This window comes from Dendrobium catenatum, unplaced genomic scaffold, assembly GCF_001605985.2.
Source record: "Dendrobium catenatum unplaced genomic scaffold, ASM160598v2 fragScaff_scaffold_1061, whole genome shotgun sequence".
Lineage (NCBI taxonomy): Eukaryota > Viridiplantae > Streptophyta > Magnoliopsida > Asparagales > Orchidaceae > Dendrobium > Dendrobium catenatum.
The window spans coordinates 2,033,181-2,054,411 of NW_021319523.1; the positions used below are offsets into that span (position 1 = coordinate 2,033,181).

Here is a 21,231-nt window from a genome sequence, read left to right on the forward strand (position 1 = left end):
CCTAATATGATTTGGAAATTTGAGAGCTTGTATTTGGTCATATTATCTTGCAAATTAGGAAAAATGAGCTTAAATAATCCCTTAACATGATGGAGCATTAATCATGGGCCTTTGGGGTCCATGAAATGTTCCAAACCAAGTTTAGCAATATTTAGGATTAAATTAGCACATTTATGAAAATTTGCAAGCTAACACATTCACTAATTTAAGCAAGGAATAAATAACATATGGCTTGAATCATAATTTAGTAGGGAAACATGTATCTTAAAGCCTTTAAGGGATCAAATAACTTTTGTCATGATTTGATCCATTAAGGGCATAAAGATGATTTCCCAAACTCTTGAAAGATTTGCATAATAAAAGTTACTAGCCATCAAAAATTTTATCATAAGCTATGTAACACATCCAAAAGCTAGGTTAATCAAGCACACTTGTTTTAGGATTTTTTTTTTTAAGTGAATCTTTGATATTCACACTAGATCCTACAACAAGTCAAAACAAATATTTTGGATATATTGCAAGACTTATGACAACCATACAAGCTCCACAAAATTTATAAATCATACTTCTATTTCGTCGTGACACTAATGTTGAGTAAGTTCACGTTTACAACATGAAGTTTGGGGTGGATATGCAAGCTACACACTATATTTTTTTACTACGAAAAGCAACATGCCCTAAGATTTGGATGTAGGCGAAGGTGTTAAGCTTAATATGATGCATAACATACATTTGAGAGATGTCGGATAACAACCCGACGCCTCTACGCGTGTCAAAATCCTCTCCGAACTCTTACATAAGAGTCAACTAATGGAAATCGCCTAATTTCCATAGCCTTTGCGAAGTGGACAGCCAACGAATGGTTTTTTTTTTTTGGACCAAAAATTAAAGTTTCTAAGGACCTAAAGCTTTGGATCGTCAACCACATACCATTGGCTAGGGAGCCTTAAGATTTCGCCTAAGTTTCAAAGGTATACCTCTCCCGGTTTGTCTGAGCGCTCCAATTTTTTGTCCAAGTTGCTTTCCAAGGTCCGCTCCAAGCTCCAAAGTCGCTCCAAGCTCCGATTCAAGCTCCAAAGTCGCTGTCCAAGCTGCTCTGGAACTCGCCGCTGCTGTCCAAAGCAATTTGAAGGCCCCAAATCACTGTTTGGGAGATTTAGGAACCTTCGCTTGCTGTTTGGGAGTCTCCAACAACCTTTTTTTGTCGCCTCAAAGTCGCTGGAGTCGAAAGAAGGAGGAGAAACCACTGCAGCGAATATAGAGCCTTCCTTGCGTCGATCCAGGCGGAGTCGTAGCGGTCGGGTCACCGAGGTCAGGCGAAAGGAGCCGAACCTCCTGGCAGGCTTGGTCGAGGCTCTGGATGAGCTCGGATGAGGCCGGTGCACACAAGAGGTAGGCCGGACGGGACTTCCGCACGGAGAGGAGGCTGGAAGGGGCTCTCGCACGCGGGATAGGGCTCCGTTTCACCTGCTGCTCTCCTGCTCTCCTCTTCACTCTATCGGGGCGGATCAACATAACCAAGCACGAAGGAGTCTAATCCCGTCTCCTCTATCTCTCCCGCTCCTTCTACACGCGAAAAGATCGCACTCGAGTGGATCTTCGCTGTAGCCGCTGAAACCAGGCGATTTGACAGAAAACAGAGCGGGATTTTACAGGAAATCTAAGCCGTTTGATTCAAATCTTGATTTGAGATTTGAATTGAGCTAAGACTTGATGAATTGGGCTAAAATTGAGTTCGCATTGGACCCAATTTGAATCGATTAGAGTCGATTCGGACCGAAATGGGTCAGATCGAGCCAATTTTACGAAATTGGGCTCGGATCGAGGCCGAAAAGTGCCGAATTACGTCGAATTGAACTCGCCGACACGCAACGGGGTTTGATTTAAATTGATTTGATTTTAATTTAATTAAATTGGGTCTAATTTAATTAAATTGAGGCTCAATTCGAATTAATTTCACCTCGACGATGATCAATTGAGTTGATCGAGAGCAATCGAGCTTTGTCGGGCTCGATCGGGGTCGAGTCGATGCGAAAATATTCGTCAACACACATTAGGCTGCCTTTTACATGATCTCATGAGCTGCTCGTAAGCCTATTTTTATTACCACGAGCCAAGCTCGAGCTCGACCTCGACTCGAGTTCAAGCTTGCAATTTGGCTAACGAGTCAAGCTCAAGTTAGGCATGACTCGAGCTCGACTCGACTCGTCTACACCCCTAGTTGAAGCTAACCAGGGGCTAGGTTCACGACAACTGTAGGATTGTCGATGGTAGGAGTTAGCTAGGGTAGATGGAGGAGAGGAAGAAGATGAATGCAAAGCAGAAGAAAGGATAAGATGGAACAATGTAGAGGGGATATATGAGTAGGTCGGTCGGCCAACGATATAAGCAGGTGATTGGGAGCAGTAGGCACGGTCTCAGACAAGGTAGGCGTCGGGTGTGGAATGGACAGCAGTTGAGTGGAGCTAGAGCAGCAGGGTCCTCGAGTCACATGAATAAAGAGGAAGAGAGAGGGGGATTCGGCCTAGGATTCACGTGTGAGTAGAGAGGGACGAAGGAGGGAGGGTTGCACGCAAGTGTATTGAGGATTAGGTAGGGACGACCGGCGAGAGGCGCAGGTGAGCAGCAGGCAAGGTGCTTGCGTGCGATACATATAAAACAAGAGAGGAGGGTTTAGGTGCTATAGTGTCATGCGAATGAGAAATTATTACATGCAGAGTCCGAACGTAGCACTACGTCCAAACAACAATTAAATTCTGACATGTGATCATACGCGTGCAGCCCAACGAACCGACCCTATCCAGCGATTTAGAGGTGAAAATTTTAAAATCACGGCAAACCAAAAGTCCTGGCTCAAGGACCCAACCCAGTCCAGTGGGTCCATAGGTGAAAATTTTTAAATAGCGAAAAACCAAAAGTCACTTTTCATCGTCGAAGAAAGATTGCTCTCCTTACAGTTCAGGCGCTTTTAGTCTTCAAACAAGGACCGCTCTCTTCTTCCAGTAGGCTGATTTGTAAGATCAAATTTATCTCAAGAGTGATACTTTATCACTGGATATGTTGAAATGGCGAAGCTACATACTCTGCTTGTGATTTATCTCAAAATAGTTATTAGAGTTTAGGACACTCGGTTGTTGCCTATTTTGCACAAACTACAAACCAGCGAATGTCATTTGACTAGAGATTGTTATGGTGTATTCTTCAATTATTTATATTCAAATGCCCGGACAATGCATGTTTTATACAGAAACTGTATAAAACTTTATATAAAATTATAAAATTTTTTAAGTTCAAAAATTCTCTCAATTGTACAAATGTTGTGGCATACTTATTATATGTGATTTTTTCTCTTTTTAAATCTTTCTACACTTGTACATGGAAATATGATTTTTTTTATAATACACACTGTATTGTTGTGTACAAGCTTAGAGAACAAGATGTCAATAATTTCCGTTGTTTTTGTTGAATTAAAATCATTTGGAGCCTGTAAACAGTCGTGTATTAGGAAAATTTTCTGAAGTTGTTATTTTTTTTCTAATACACATTGTGTATTGCTGTGTACAAGCTTAGATAACAAGATGACAATATTTTTTGTGTTATTTTTTTTCATTTTAAATATTTTGGAGCTTGTACGCAACCGTGTATTAGAAAATTTTTTCTGAAAATGTTATTTTTTCCTAATATATACTGTGTATTGCTATGTACAAGCCTATATACAATGATTTCAATAATTTTTGTAATATTTATGTAGATTTTAAATCTTTTGGAGTTTGTACAAAGCTGTATATTAGAAAAAAAATTAGAAACTGTTGTTTTTCCTAGTACATAGCCATGTATTGCTCTGTAAAAGGTGACAACAAATGACTGATTTCTCTAATTTGCAAAATTCCTACAACAACAACAACATCAAGCCTTTGTAATTTGCAAAATTCCTAAAAATTGAAAACTCACCTTCATGTTATGAATGAATTAGATCATGCCAAAATAGATTTAATGTCTTCCAAAAGCCACATGCATGATCTCCACTATTCAAATGAATTCAAAACATTCAAAACCAAAATAGGGGATCTCTTTTAGGAGTTTTACTTTCTTGTACACGATGTTTTGAAACTTCCTAAAATTCTAAACACACCATGAAATGAGCCTTAGGAGCTTAGGACTGGCGATCTACCTCATTTGTTGCAACACAAAATCAACCAACAATTATCTTCCCTAGACTTAGGACTCCAAATCCTAGTTCCTTCATTTGCATGGCCTAAATTAAACAGATGAACATCTCTCTTTGAACACCCAAAAGTTCACATAACTCCTTTGGTTTGTATTCCAAAAACTACATACCATTGCCCTGATCGTCAGTGGCGTTTGCTTTACACAAATCAAGCAAATCAAATTTCCTGTCTGTTAAAGATGAGAAAATTCCACCAACAATAATATAGTGAGATGAAATATAAAAAAGAAAGCATATTATGTAAATTAAAGAGTTTTGGTATGTATAAATTTTTTATAAAAGTATTAGAAGCTCTGTTGTTTATTTTCATTACTAAAATGACACATGTTTCCATATCACTGAGTATGATGAATCTATTAAAGAATAAGATACATTTTGTGATGACCTAGGCAGACTAATTTTTCACTCACCAAATGCTGAGTTGAAAGAGAAGTCAGGAGAGGTGGGTGGAAATGCATCTGCCTACATTGTCTGCATATGTTACGTCTCATGAATGACTGGAAGGGGATCAAATGGGGCATTGACACATATAGCACATAGAATAATGGTATTTAATTTCCTATATTCACAAGGTTTCCTAGACCACATTCTGAGTCAAATGTGCAGATTTTTCGAACTAAATGTATTATTAAATTAGCTGTTAGACAATGGCCTAATCATCAGAGCTTCAGAGATCAAGAGTCAGCAAATAAGTAATTAAACACTTCCCAAGGATAGAAAAGTATTATCAACTACAGGAAACTTACAGTAGTAAGAATACCTGAATGTCATTCTCATTTGAAACACCCATAATAAAACCTTTGTTGTCGAGGAACTGAAACAAGGAGATAACAAAAAGTTTAATGAAACAAAGTATGTGCTGCTAGTCAAATATCAAATAAAAATTTCATACGAGTATCATGCATGATCAACACAGACTAATAAGCTTCTTGGTGGTTAAGAAAGATATGTGCTGTTAGTCAATTGAAAGAATAATAACGTAGAAGTTATGGTATATTCTTGGCTAGTACCACATGTCTAAGGACAGGAAAAGCCTAGATTTTCATATTTAATTCCATGAGTTCCACTATATAAAGTCCATTTTTTACTAAAAATAACCTCCTTTTTTACTAAAATAACCTAAATCAAAATAAGAAGGTTGAGTGATGCCCAGTTATTAGGAAAAGATTTTTTGTCAAAATGGAACAATGAAGGTTTCAAAAAGAATCTGACTATTTTATTTTTCGTAATAAATCTAGTTTACATATTACAAGTGAATATCTGATCAGTTCTATATTTATTTACAAAGTATCATCTCAACCATAGATTTAATTCATTTCAATTATATGTTGCTGAATATTTTAAAGTTTGTCATAACTTTTCCATCTTGAATGCATTGAAAAGAATTTTGTTGGTTGCAAACATATAAAAATGCCATATGTTAATTTTGACTAGCCTTCTGGTATCACTTATGTCATGCAAACTATCAGGGGTCATATTCTCAAGAAACGTTGAAACGTACAAAAAGCTTAAAAGATTCCTCTTATGTTTTTTAAATTAAGGAATGAAACAGGCACAGCTATTTTATTAATTTAAATCTGCGATCATGTGATTGCTATATGATTGGCCTAGTTTTAGGTGGAATTTCAACACGCTTTAATTAAAGAGTTCATCCAAAAATGATCACACATAATAATTTTCTTCACCAGCATTTTATACTAAATTAACAATATACTAAAATATATCACGTTCTTAATTTGCACATGCACATGCATGCAAAAAAATAGAAAAAAGGTTCACTTATACAAGCTTATGATCACACAAGCATATGCTTAAAGATAGTACTATATCTTAAAATATGAATCATCATAGAAGGAGTTTTTGAAAAGTAAAGTAAATATATTTAAAGATAGTAATATATCTTAAAATGTTTAAAGCATCAATTAAAAAAAATCCCATTTTACCTGAATATAAGGTTGGACGCATTTTGTAATTAGAAATGCAAGAAATTTGATTGTAGAATAAAATATGAATTTTAAAGTTAAGACTTTTTGGCAAATATGACATTTTTATGTTGACTAACTTCCAATATCCTAAAAAAAAGTAACATTATTTGTGCAGCCAAAAGAGTTTTGAGTTTAAGCCAAAATAGTAATTTGCATGGACAATCACAGAGAATTACTATCAGACCCTCAACAATTTTGTCACTGGGAAAGAAATACAGAGAAAAGTTTATAAAGCTGATTTGATAGCTTCCATGGATGCTAATTCGACTCTAACGATGCCAATGATAAGTGAAATAAAACCAAGAGAGGCCGGTAATGCATGTATTTCTATGATAGTTCAAAATATACAATAGAGATATCGAAGCAAAATCAATTATTCAATTAATGTTTACCAAAATAATAACTTGAATCTTTGACCGTTGGTAAGTGCCACAGAGGGATATACTAATCTTTAAATAGGGGAAATCAAAATTTAAGAAAAAATTTTCCTGTTAATCGATAACTTGAATCCTCAAGATTTCGATGTTCCTACTTCCTTTAGCATAAATATCCAACAAGGGATTAACGACTCGTTAAACCCTTATAACATAATCAAAACAAGAAATTCAACTTAGAAATAACAAAAGATTTTGGATTCACCACTCAAAGTAATTCTGCAAAATTCAAACCTCTAAATATTTGTAGGGCAACTTCTTCGGTGATATGAGAAGGCCTTCAATATTATCACCACCAATTATCTTTATTCTACCATCCCTGCAAATAGGCAACCGAAAGGAACAGTTATGCCAGCAGATGTAGACCATACAACATGAAGGACTGCATTTTTTTTTTTTTCCCCTCACATGCTAATGCATGCCTCAGATGGAGCTAACTTTATATAGGTCTAGTATGCTAGCTACATAATGCTAAAATCCTTGCAGACCGTTTTCTGGTGAAGCCTTGCTGATTGTTTTTCTTAAGCAATACATATCCGGATAAAACAAAGGCAAGTACATTATACCATATTTTAATTTTTTTTTGTCATGACACCAAAAAAAATATTAAAATATGGTGGAAGACAGCACGACTATCAGATAAACCTGTTGGTCACCATAAATGTAAATGAATAACTGGAAATGCAGTAGTGCTAATGAAATGATGATTTCTCTTAATATGGCAAAATGATATTTTGTTATGCTAAGTCTTTTACTTTCCAATCTAATCAAGGCGTGACAAAAATTAACAATGGTGACCAGGAACACCTTTAATGCCTGCATAAACTCTTTCATTCAACAATGTAAATGAATAGGCTTGACAGAATAATAAAATAACAACTTTTTCAAAATTTCTTGAAACTTTAAATACAATAACAAAATAACACTTTTTCAGAACATTATTGATGCTTCAAATACTATAATGTGCTGTGATATTTTCCTATCGTGAAAGGAAAGGCCATTGAATTTTTAACATATCTTATTTATATCCATGAAGCAGTTAACAAATTCAAATATTACGATTCTTGCAGCCTATAAATAAACATACGAGTCAAGTTTGTCACTTAATGAATCCCTTAAGATGAAAAATTTAATCTTTCAAAATACCTAGATTAAGGCTAGATTTCCTAATGCACCTATAATGACACAAAGGATGTAGATCATACAAGGAAACTTATGATTCACAAATCACATACCACTAAATACTCAAATGCTTACTACATTTATGTACAAATCAATAAATATGATAATTAAAACCCAAACAAGTCCAAAGTATTTACAAGAAATTTGAACCATCCAAATTAATGAGCAATTACAATTTATTCACCACAATTAGAATCCTAACCGTATCAAATTCGAACAATATCAAGAACTCTAGCAAGCCAACAACAAGATATTTAGAATAAATAAATCAAGGGAAGAATTCATCAAAGTAAAATAAATATCATTCTCACACTGGTACAAGAAAATGCCTTGCTCTAGAAATAGGTTGTCGCATTTGTATTGCATTTGAAGAAATCAAACATTCAACAAGAAATTTTCTTTACGTGAAGCTCTCCATTTGCATGCAACGACCAATCTATTATTTATGGGCCTTTCAAATTTACAACGATAGAATGGCTGACACAACATCGGCTCATTTCTCTTAAATAGTAAATCACTCTTGGCTCAAATATTTTCAATTTCAAATATTTCTTGAGGAAACAACCGCCTATAATAACTTTTCCAAACAAAAACTGCAACCCCCATCACCAAAATCACTAGAAAATCACATGAGGCCTCCCCTCTTAACAAAATGCCAGAATAGTACCACAAACCAACACAGCCACGCTTTTAACAAACATAGCTAGAATATCACCGCAAGTTACAATTAACTCCTTTTGATAAGTTGCACATTTCAGGAGCACAGGGAATCCAAATAATAGGAACCCAAATAGCAAAACAAGGAACCAATGAATGTTAGCAAATAGAAAATCATTAATAGAAATTATGATAGAACATGACATGTTGCAGGTCACCGCAACCACCTCCACCACTTAAGCTAACTAAAGGAAGTAGATAAGTCCAAACCACAAAGAGACAGAACCTAATCCACATTAAATGTCCTCATATGGAATATTAGCAAAAAAAAAAACTGCATATCCAGAAGCAACAGCAAAAGGTTAGCCAACTCCACATCAAATATAAGAAAATATGATACAACAATAATATCAAGCCTTTATCCCACTATTTGGGGTCAGCTACATGAAACATGTTTTTCCATTGTGTCCTATTAAGGGGCTCTTTGGCAAAAGTAGGACTTAACATAAAAGGATTTAGTAAATCCTGGGTATGTAAGATCCTGAAAATTTTTTGGCATTAAATTCTATTAAATCCGGTGAAACTATTTGGCAATGTAATCAAGGATTAAAGGCAGTTTGTTCATTTAAAAATTAAATTTAACGTGTTATGCATTTTGTGTTAAGAACAAGTTACTTATTAATTTTAATTTTAATTACAGTCAGTAATTATATAATAAATAATTTAATTAGAAGTTTGCTTAATTATTACATAATTTAAATTAGTAATTATAATATTGTTTAACAAATTACTTATTTAGGTGTTAATTTAATAAATATTTGATATTTAGTTACATTAATCATTATCTAATTAATTGGTTAATTATTTTTTGAAATAACTAATTTTTAATAAATACTCCTCCTAATGATTTAATTAATTTTTAAAGTACTATTTAATTAGTTTTAATTATTAGTTATATTATTAATTATCTCATTAAACAATTAAATATTTACTACTAATTAATTATTAAATTATTGTTTATAATGTTATGTAATAAAAAATTTTTATTTTAAATTATATTAATTAAATTATTTCTTTTAATTTTTAATTACTAATTATTTAATTAATCTAGAATTTGCTTTTCATCTTCTCCATTTCTTTGTTATTGTTGCTTTTCCTCGTTGCCATTTCTTCGTGCCTACTTCAGTCTCGCGTGCTTCACGTGAAGTTTGAAGGCGTCGTGCTGTGTATTGAAAGGGTCGTTAAGCTTCTTCACCTCCTTTGACAACGGATTGGAAGTCACGATGAGAGCTTGCTTGCTGCGAAGGTAACCATCCTTATCCCTTTCGCGCACGCTTCAGCCAAATCCCATAAATCCGCCAAACTACATAAGTTAAGAAATCTGGGATTTATGGCAAAATGAGGACAACGGAGGATTTCTTATACCATGAGATTTATCGAGCCCTCATCCCATTTGGCAAGATTTAGCATAAATCATGCTCAAATCCTGCATAAAACCTATTAAATCATGTTGCCAAACAGACCGTAAGAGTCAAATTCTCATTTCAATATAATAAAAAACTGTTATTTCTAATACTTTCTAACCAAGTCTTTTTAACTTTACCTCAACCTTTCTAAACATAGGTCAGATCTAACATAAGAAAATATGATTGAACCTTCATAAATTACTTTTGCCAAGCATTTAATCACACAGTTTAAAAGAGGCAAACCTGAAAGAAAAATGATGAGATCTACTCTTTACAATTAAGTCTTAGATCCATGTCAGCTAGATAAATATAGGGTACAAATGTTAAAGTAAAATCATTGATAATGCTCATAGAGTTTATGCATGATAACATTTAATAATGCAAATGTCATGTTTACATTTAAAAAAACAAAAATTAAGAAAGAGAGGAGATTAAAGTATAACAACATCACCATCATTAGTTGTAAACACACTTTTGCAATTAACACAACCACTAGCATTTTCTACTTGTCATTAAGGAGGCGAAATTGCTTATTTCAAGAAGAATGAGTGAAACCTCATTTTAATTTGTTAATACACTTGTATCAATTCTAGAAAAAAGGAGAGATAGATGAGACCATAAAATCTAGAGTTAAAGTTGTGTGGTGAAAGTAGAGAACAATCTTAGAAGGATTATGCAATAAAAAAAGATTATGAAAACTTGAAGATAAAACTTATAGCATTGCAATCAAGCTATTCCGAGTGTTGGAAAAAAAAATGCACTGATATGAAAGATAAGGATGGATGAAATTAAATGTTAAAATAAATGCATGGTAAGGTGAACTGGAGGATGGATAGGAATTAGTTATATTATAGTACATTTTAAAGATAAGGTGATCGGGCATGTATAATAGAATCCAAAAGATGACTAATAAGGAGAGTAAGCATAATTAATGTGGAAGGATTAGTAAGTAAAAAAAATACAACACAAATAAAATGGTTAAAAGATGTGCATAAAATAGCATGCACAAAATCTGGTTAATACCTCATCTAGATTCAATGTAAATGAATGCAGAAAAGCATACTTAAATCACAGCTAAAAGTCTTGGGCTGACACTAATGGTATGATAAATCAATAATGGAAAAGGTCAATAGTTTTCCAGTCGAATTTTCTGAATTTATAGCAATGTTTTGAAAAGAAAATTTATCTCAAATTTTAGAGGATTTCATAATAAACTAGCCATAATGACCTTAATTTCATGGATCGCAGTAACATATAGAACTAAAAATATGAAAAAAGTATTGTAATATAGACTGCAATGTGCTTCATCTTGTGCATGGGGGTTTTCAAGTGACTAAAAAGTTCTCCTTCTTGGGTTAAACAAATGAACAAAAAGGATCAACAAGTTCAATAAAGAGAAAGCTACATTCTTGCAAAGAGGTTCATCTTCTTTCTACTTGTGAAATTAAAAGCAAGGTGATTTACCTATTCATTGTTTCACATATATGTATTCCCATACTTTTAATAGTTTTTTGGATTTCATCGTGATACAAGACATTGACCACATTTGCAAATAATTGCACTTGCTATCCCTTACACTTTATTGTCTTCCATTCTTTATTTCTGGTGTGTTATAGTCTCTATTTTATGCAGCACTCAACTAAAATAAATGGAAGGTTCATAAATTTGACATCAAATAGTTAAATCAGACTAATGATGATGATTTCCTCTCTTTTATAGGAAAGAGATGCCATTTTGTCCACATATATACTTATCTTGGATTCAACTCAACATATCATCAGTATATCATTCACATGATCTTTACAGGTGTGCGTTATCAGGATAGAACAAATTGACAGATTCAACGGATCAAGTGATGGGGACATCAATGCATGGAAAGTTTATCATAGAAGGGGCCGTAGATCGACGACCACGATTGAGTCATTATATTATTAGTTGTTATGTGTTATATGTGATTTAATTTAGTTTGTGAATTTTTCTTTTATATTATTTTGTAAGCCCAAGGGTATTTGTAAACTTTTCCTTAATGTTATGTTGTAAGCCTAAGGGCATTTGTGTATTTTGTCTCGTCATGTGGTGGAGCCCATATATATATATATATATGGCTTCCCCCCCCCCTCTTCTAAGGTGATGATGCTTATTTTTTAATAAATTCTAATTTTAACCCTCTTCACTTGTATGAGAGTGACTGTGGTGGAGTGGTGAAGCCTTAGGAGAAGGCGAATAAAGTACCCAACAGCCCATTAAGATGAGCTCTTGGTTTTCCCCTTGTATCTATTCCCATTTCTTTCCTCCTTCCTCCTAACCGTCAGTTAACACCCTTTCTCTTCCACCGCTTACAGCAAGGCCACCACCACCATCTTCCCATCCAAGTTTCCAATACAAATTTTTCCAAATCTGAAATTTTGACATTTGGGATTCCAATTGGACCCCACTTGTCTCTTGGAACTCTTTATATTAATTAATGGGAAGTTGACCCATTAATAGCCTCTCCTTATTTTCATTCTCAAAATTAATTGGGAATTGAAAAAGACACACCTTCCCTTTCACCATTGTTGGCCCACTCTTGGAACTCTCCATATTAATTAATGGGAAGTTGACCCATTAATTGCATATCCTTATTTACATTCTCAAAACTAGTTGGGAATTAGAAAAGCCACAACCACTTCCCTTTCCCCATGGTAGGCCCGCTCTTAAAACTCTTTAAGTTAATTAATGGGAAGTTGACCCACTAATTGCAAAATTAAATTTATCTTTTCCCTTTCCCAAAATAATTTTTCCATTTTTCAATCTCACTCTCTCTCATTCCCCTAAGCCCCACCACTCTAATTAACCTCATACCATTCCTAATCTCCCCCAAATAGCAAATACTGTGGCTTCCGTCCTTCCAAATTTCAGCCAGCATCTCTACTTCTCCACTTTGAAGCAAGACACAAGGAAGGCACTACAGAGCAACCATTTGAAGATCAACCAGTCGAGACCACACCACATCTAAAGAAGCTTCCCTGCAATACAATTACCTATATATTTCTACTTCATACATTTAAGTAGATAGCTTTGAAGTCCAATTATTTGTGGCATCACTATTTTCATGTTAATTTAAATCCGCTAACTTATTAAATCATTGAGTGCATGGTTCTCGTAGTGACTAATATATGTTAAATGTTGGATCTTTTTATCAATCCATGTTAGCTAAGTTATTAATTTGACTTCTTGAATTCTAGAACTTTGGTTGTGGTTAATTGTTATTTGTGTATTGCCTTTCTTACTTGTTTGAAGTCTGTTTTAAGCATCCCCATGATTAATAGCTTGTTGATTTTAAATTTAACTTATATTTAATTTCATAATGCAAGTCTTCAAATGCTAGTCCTACATCATTAAGATAACTTGGTTTAAATGCAATAGGTTCTAAATTGGTTTGGAATATGAAAAACTTTCAAAGTTTTCATTTTTTACCGACAGAATTTGAAAAAGAACAATTAAAGTTCATCTATCAAAATTTTGTGAGTATTTTAACTCTCTTATATCTTGCCATTTCTCTCTATTTTCTGGATAATTTACTTTCTAAGCCAATCTAATATTGTTTCCTAGCCTTACCTTCTCTTGCTCCACTTTTCCAGTTCAACCACAAGGTTCCAATATATTTGATTTCCTTCATTCCCATTTCCTAAGATTGGAGCACACTTTTCAATTGATTGGAATACTGATCAGTAATCCTCTAGCCTATCTTAACTCATGAGTGTGTAGTTTTTTTGAGAGGGTCTTGGAATGGGAACACTATCTAACCGTTCCTTTTGATGGATTGCTAGAACTTCCTTTCGCCTTGCCGCAACTAGTGTAATGACCCCTGTAGCAAGGATTAGAGAACATATTCTAACCTGAATTTGAATATGGTGACATGTTCATAATGCATCTCTTGAATGTTTTTGTGTGTATATTTTCAGTATTAGATCAAGTGCTAAGGGTCATGTGTGCGAAAATATGCATGTGTATGAAAAATCTCTTAAGAGCGTTGCGGCGCTGGACCTCGAGGCACTGCAATGTTGTTTTCTTTGTTTCTAGGTAGGAAAATGATGCGACAACAAAATAACACAAAGACACAAACCTTCCTTTCTTACAACATAGATAAACAAAACCTTACAATTTAAAATAAAAGGAACAACAACAACAAACAAACAATTTAAACACGACACAACGACAACCTACAAATACGACTCAAAGACATCTTACAACTTTTTGGGAAGAAAGATACAAAGGAAAGGTTACCAAGGAGACAAGAAAGAAGATAGAAGTTCGAGACGAAGTTTAAGAAGATAGGGAGGCCAAAAAGGATAGCTCGCAAGCTATTGAAAACCCAAATGTTTCATTCCAAAAATCACCACATAACTCTCTTTTTTTAGCAGCAAACAGCCCTTTAAATAGGAAAAAATGGAAACCAAACGGCCACCCTTTTACCCAATCAAAACAAGGAAGAAAACCTAAAGAACAAGGCACCGCTAGCCCAGGAACGGAGCAACCAAATAGCCGAACAGCTAGCCACAAGAACCGAACAGCCAGGAAACCCAACAGACACCAAGTAAAGGCTCAGTCAACCCAAGAAACAGCCTGGGAACTCCAAACACCAAATAGCCAAGGGTAAATGGGCCAAGCCCAAAAGATGAAATTCATCCCACCATTAATTGCCCATTAAGAGTAAAAATTTGAACTTTTGCCTACATCAATTCTCCCTCGTTGGAGAAATCTCATATCCTGATGAGCTCGATTCAAAATTATGAAGATCTGGCATTTCCGATTCCTGAATTAGCATGTCATGCCTTCTTTTGATGATCTCCTTTTCTCGTTCAAATTTGGATAGGAGTTGAAGCTTCTTAGCCTCATATCTTTCTATACATAAATATAGATGTCTTCGAATTTTGAGAAGTTTGATTTGCAGAGGATTAGAAGAACAGGCATGAGGTGGAACCCATTTTGTTGTTGGAAATCAGTCCTCTGGAATCCAATGCATAATTGGATGACTTTCTTTTTCATATTTATCTTTCTCATAATTTTTATGGCTTTCCTCTTGTTGATTGTTTTGACTATCCATTTTTGTTTTATTTTTTTATTTAAAAGAAAGTAAGACTCCCAACAACATAATGCTCTAATACCAAATTGATGCGACAAATAAATAGCGCAAAGACACAATCCTTCCTTTCTTACAACATAGATAAACAAAACCTTACAATTTAAAATAAAAGGAACAACAACAACAAACAATTTTAACACGACGCAACGACAACCTATAAATACGACTCAAAGACACCATACAACTTTTTGAGAAGAAAGATATAATGGAAAAGTTACCATAGAGAGAAGAAAGAAGATAGAAGTCCGTTACAAAATTTAAGAAGATAGGGAGGTAGAAAAGGATAGCTCACAGGCTATTGAAAACCCAAAGGTTTCATTCCAAAAATCATCACATAACTCTCTTTATTCAGCAAACAGCCCTTTAAATAGGGAAAAATGGAAACCAAACAGCCACCCTTTTATCCAATCAAAACAGGGGAAAAAAACACAAAGAACAAGGCACGGCCAGCCCAGGAACCAAGCAGCCCAACAGCCGAACGGCCAGCCCCAAGAACCTAACAGCCAGGAAACCCAACAGACCCCAAGGAAAAGCACAGTTAACCCAGGAAACACCCAGGAAATCCAACAAACACCAAGAAAAGGCTCGGTTAGCCCAGGAAATAGCCTGGGAACTCCAAACACCAAACAGCCAAGGGTAAAGGGGCCAAGCCCAAAAGAAAAAATTCAGCCCATCATTAATTTCCCATTAAGAGTAAAAATTTGAACTTTTACCTACATCAGAAAATATGTTCTCTAGGAGTGTTGCGGTGCTCAGATCTGAGCGTTATGATGCCATATTTGGGGCATTGGTTTATAGGCATTGCAGCACCGAGCTTTCTATGTTCTTAACTAAAAATGAAATCCTTGGGAGCACTGCGATGCTAACCCTTCGGGCACCGCAGCATTGTAACCAGAAATTTTATAGATATCAAAATCCATTAAAATTTTTATTTCTCTGTTATACTCCATTGTTGCATTACCATTTAAAGAGAGAGGAAAAGGGTTTTTAGAGAGAGAAAGTCTCTTTTGAGGGTCTTCGAGCTATTTTCTTCCGGCAAGATAGTTAAAAAAATTGTTCAAATCAAGGTAGGTTGTATTTACCCTATCTCTATTTTTAATAATACGAAATTTTACAAGATTTTTTAGTTTTTAATAGCACAAAACTGAAAATATTCTAATATCTAGAAAATTTTCTTCTTGTAATTTTGGTATAATATTGCTCTCAATATTACATACATATCGACATATTTTTCTAAATTTTCATCAGGTAATTCTAATTAAGGGAATTTGAGTATTTTAGATGGGTGTCGGGTTATGATAAAATTGGTCATAGAAGAATAAAAGCCGTGAAATATTGTTATGAAACTCATCTGTGAAAAGTTTTGTGATTGGCAATTATAGAAATGTCAGTGTGTAAAATTACCCCGAAATTATGACTGCTCTGTTAAAATTGTGAAATTCTTTGATTCGTTTGACTCTGCTTATATCTATTGAATGTGTGATGCTTTTGAAATTAAAGATTGAGACCTCATTTGGGGGAAGGTTTCTTATTGCTTTCTAAAACATCTTTTTAGTACAAAAAAATTTAAAACTAGAAATTTTTGCTCTAAAATTTGCTTTAAAAGCAATTGAAAAGATGTCCCAAACAAAGCCTGAATCTACATGAAGAAAATGTCAACAGCGGTTACTAATGCTTTTGCATAATACTGGGAGGAATAAAGACCTAAATTCTAAATGAGGAATTAGTACTATAATCTGGTAGTCATAAGAGCCAGATACTGATATATCAAGCAGTAGGAGCTATAAGGGTCTATTTTTTAGGTGTTTTGCACAGGGACTCATAAGGGCCTATTAGCTAAAAATTTTAAGAGGCATAAGAGCCTGAGTGACTAATCTGGTCTGACGTGATATGAATTGAATCTGTATGAAATGTTTAATTCTTCTATTAGTAAATGTGTGCTTCTGTTATTTAAAAGAATTGTTAAGCTGACATTATTCTAAACTTTTATTACTCCATTAGAAGTATTGCACTAATAATCTTCTCTTTAATTTTTAAACAATAGAATACCTGTTTATAATTATGTTTTGTTTATTATTAAGAATTTATTTAAATATGTTCAATATAGCCTAAAGAATTGTGGTTACTCATACCCCTTTTTTTTTTTTGCATGTGTTTTAAGCCAGTAAAGGACAAGGGGTAGGTTGAGTAGAGTGAGATTGTTGTCTTATGAGTAAGTATGCTACTGTATAGTATATTCTTTTGGCCGTCATTGAGTATTTAATGATGAAGTATTGAAACATTATATCATAATCATTGTATTTATATGAACATTTTGTCTGCAAAATTTTGGAAGATAAATGCAAAAGGTTCTAAGTTATTTTCTGCATTGTTAAATTAATATTATAATAGCTCTATATTCTGTTATTAAATGAAAAAAAAATTATTTCCAAATAGGTCTTGGGAATCATAACTATTACAATCCGACACGATGTGACCTGCTCAATACGGGTTATGTCAGGTTGGGTTGTGAAAATTAATTTTTGGCACTAGAGCAATGATTTTGAAGGAATTGATCGTAACAGGGCCATAAAATTGATCTAACGAAGGATAGAATTGATCTGTCGAAGGGTGAAAAAATCTAGATAGTTAAAATGTTTATTTTGTTCTTTTTCTTTATCTGCATGTGATCGTTCAGAACTGTGAATTATGTGATCTGATGTAAATAGCAAGAAAGAGGTTATGAAGGATTGAGGGTCAAGATATTTGTAAATTGCCAAACAACGATCAAGTAAGGCAGGCTAACTTCACAAACGTTCAAGCATGATGGAAACCTCTCAAATAGGCATTTGAATGATAGCTAGATTGATTGCCATCAAATTGGAATCTCATTAATTGTGCTCTAGTCATAAGCGTGAAATATGATTGGAATTGTATGTACGAGACCTTAAGCAACTTCTTATCAAAGAATCCAACTAAAACCCTTTAAAAATATTAAGCATGGTTGTAGATTAAGCCATGATAAATCACCATGCTGCAATACCCCTTGAAGCCAGCTATGAGAAACTGAAGAAAAGGTGTGTACCATCAACTGAATGGAAGGAGTATATGGGATGACCAAGCATAGCCCTAAGGCCAATTTTAAGTAGTATTCAGACTGCTAAGATTGAAAATACACAGAAACTTTCATGGTGAAGCTGAAATAAAATTATTAAGATCTGTTAAGTTCCAATGTAAGGCATCTTGTAGTTTGCCAACAACTTAATCTATACGTGAAAGCTTAATAATATTCTATTACTTAAAACCCATAATCTAAAGTGGTTCTTGGTGGGAGAAGTATCAAAGAGCATTTAAACAAACTTAACCGGAAAAACTACAATAAAAAAGAACATTTAGCGCTTGTTAACCTAGATGATGCAATGCTACGCGATTGGCAATTTATGATAGGTGGAGATGTCAGTTCCTAGTTTGACTCAACAAGACCAGTCACCAATGACTAGTTCAGAACATGATCAAATTAAATTTCCAACCTAATTAACTTCATTAATGTCCCAGCTTGACTGACACTGTGCCTGAGATACTCTTGACCTGCCTAAATTGAAGAGATAAAAAGTAAGTCCACTTAAAACTATTACAAGAAAAAGCTTAAAAAACTGAGAAAAGAGGCATAGCAGAGGAAAACACAAAAATAATTGTTACCATATCTGTTAAGGATTTAGAAGAATTCCAGTTTAATAATTAAGAAAGCAAATTAGGTTGCTAGGTTGGTCATCTTCGACTGTTTAACCAAAGTAATTCTAAGTTGATTCAGGCCACATGCACTCAAGAAAGCCTATCTAGTAAACATATTAAGCTGGTCATACTAAATCATCATTTTGATGCAGGTCATGCTCTCATTTGTGGGGTTTTAACATCTCCAATTACCAGGATCAAATTTGGTGGTGGCTTGTATAGATTGCATCGGCCATTGATCAAATAAAACAAGATGACATTAATCCAAATCAACTCCAAAGATATAGGACAAATGTAAGAGATTCAATTTTTCTACCCATTCTTTCATTTATTTATTAATTGGCTTCTCTGTACGATGTGGAGAGTTTTTTGGAACTGTACTAAATATTCTAAGCAAGTGATTAATTTCTTTTTTCAAATGAAAAGATCAAATCTTCTTCTGACTTACAATGTTCCAATTGCTAGGAGTCGCTGAACAGCATCAAAAGCAAGAATAGATGCAGTATAAGGGATACCATAATGCATAGCAACTTGAAAATCATGGCTGCTTGATGTAATATTTCCATGTTGTGAATTCTGTTGAAAAATAACATGAAGTAAATATCAATAATATAACCTACAAAACATTGTTACACGTCCGAAAGATAAGCTATAAATTAGATTGTCAAAAATGACCTCCCAAAAAAAACAAATAAGAAAATACCATATCATGTTTAAAAAAAAGGAGCCAAAAATTGAATAATTGACACTGACAAAATCTCATTTTTTAACAAAATAAACGATTTGAAAATGACTAACGTGCCCATTGATTAGATGAGATAAGGTAATCTGCGCATTTCTTAACATAAAAGCATGTTATCTAAGCCAATTAAATGCATGTGTTGAAAGACAAATGAATCTAAGCCGGCCTAAAGATTGATAGTTTTCCTCGCATCATGAGGCAAAACACTGTTTCAAAGGGCAAATTATTGGGTCAGGTGACCGGAGGCGAAAAATAAGTTCGGACATCCAATAAAAATTTGCCGCATCACCTGCGCTTTTGACTTGCGCTTTAGTTGCGCTTTACCTGCGCTTTACTTGCGCTTTTTGACTTGCGCTTTAGTTGCGTTTTACTTGCGCTTTACATGCGCTTTACTTGCGCTTTACCTGCGCTTAATTTAAAATAATATTTTATTAATATCCGGACCTATCTCCGCGTCCGGTCACCTGACCCAATAATTTGTCGTTTCAAAGAGGGATTCACATACATATCACAAAATGTTTAAGTATTAACAAATCAAACACCCAATTTTTTATTTTTACTTATATAGCACCCTAATATCTAAATACCATAAAAATATGGCTAACATGAACTTATTTGAAGTGAAATGCACATTTCCATGCAGAAATTTCGATATGGTTTAGTCATAAGGCACCATGTTAAGCTATGTTTGTGAAAATCCCTTTGCTCCTCTGCCAAAGGATTAAGCTCGATTCACATAGGCATTCATGTAAATCACATGACATGTCATACGATCTATTCCTCATCATATTCTTCAGCAAACTACAAAGATAGCGTATACTCTAAAATGTAGCCGTCTTTGATCAGTTCTAAGTCAGAAATTGAGTCTAATAGCAAACTTTAAACCTAGTCATAATATCAAATTCCGACGCCAACAAGAGCGTGAATCTTCAAAATTCAGTCATGACATTCGAAACAAGGCAGCATTGCCGCATCACCGCGGAAAAATTCAATCAAAAAGTAAAACAGAAAGTGAAAAGATAACACAACGGAGGAATCAAGAAAACAACAAGATCGTTCTAATATGGAACATGGAGAAGGCGATCCATGCGACAGATCAATAAGAAAATATTTATCCAAATTTTACCTGCCCCATGGCTTTCTCCAACAGGTGCTTGACAAACATCACAAATCCAACTCTCCCGCTTGACTTGCAAAAGTCACGCAAGTCTCCAAGCAGCGTCGACGAGAAGAAGGAAAGCTAGGGAGAGATGGAAGTGAGGGTCGATGACCTTGGGATGCCGCTGCCTAGAACTGGGTGCGGATTCGAGGAGTCCAGCCACATGGGCAGATTTGGCCTAGGTGAGAGCTGATTCAGGATGCGCAAAACGTGTTGAATAGTCGGGGTTTTCTGATTCGGGTCAAATCGGATCGTATCAGCTCAAGCAGCTGGAAATAATTTTTTTGGTCGGATTCCGACCCAGCTGAAATTTTTTTACGTTGTGAAAATTAGGCAGAAGATAGAACCAAAAGAATAAGAAGTTTAAAGTTCAAGGATTTGACATGAGTTGAACCTGATAGCAATAAATATTAAAACTATTTAATTATAATAAAATTATATAATAAATAATTTTGTAAAAGTGAATATATAATTATTTCAATAAAGACTAATGAACAAGTTCAATTAAAAATATATAAAATATGATAAGAAGCTTGATTAGT

At 34.4% G+C, this 21,231-nt stretch overlaps 1 protein-coding gene across 2 annotated transcripts in view; it reads right to left on the reverse strand.

Annotated features, from left to right (window-relative positions):
• LOC110094874 overlaps window positions 1-20,898 on the reverse strand; it is a 144,091-nt gene extending 123,193 nt beyond the window's left edge. The window contains exons 1-4 of one of the 2 annotated variants that reach the window (XM_028698278.1): window positions 20,657-20,898; window positions 19,237-19,364; window positions 6,882-6,966; window positions 4,989-5,042 (exon numbers count right to left, since the gene is read on the reverse strand). In XM_028698278.1, the coding sequence (XP_028554111.1) occupies window positions 4,989-5,042; window positions 6,882-6,966; window positions 19,237-19,364; window positions 20,657-20,695 (306 nt within the window). In that variant the 5' untranslated portion in view covers window positions 20,696-20,898. The remainder of the gene's footprint in view (window positions 1-4,988; window positions 5,043-6,881; window positions 6,967-19,236; window positions 19,365-20,656) is intronic. The other variant, XM_028698279.1, reaches the window with a different exon arrangement.
• Window positions 20,899-21,231: the final 333 nt, after the last annotated feature.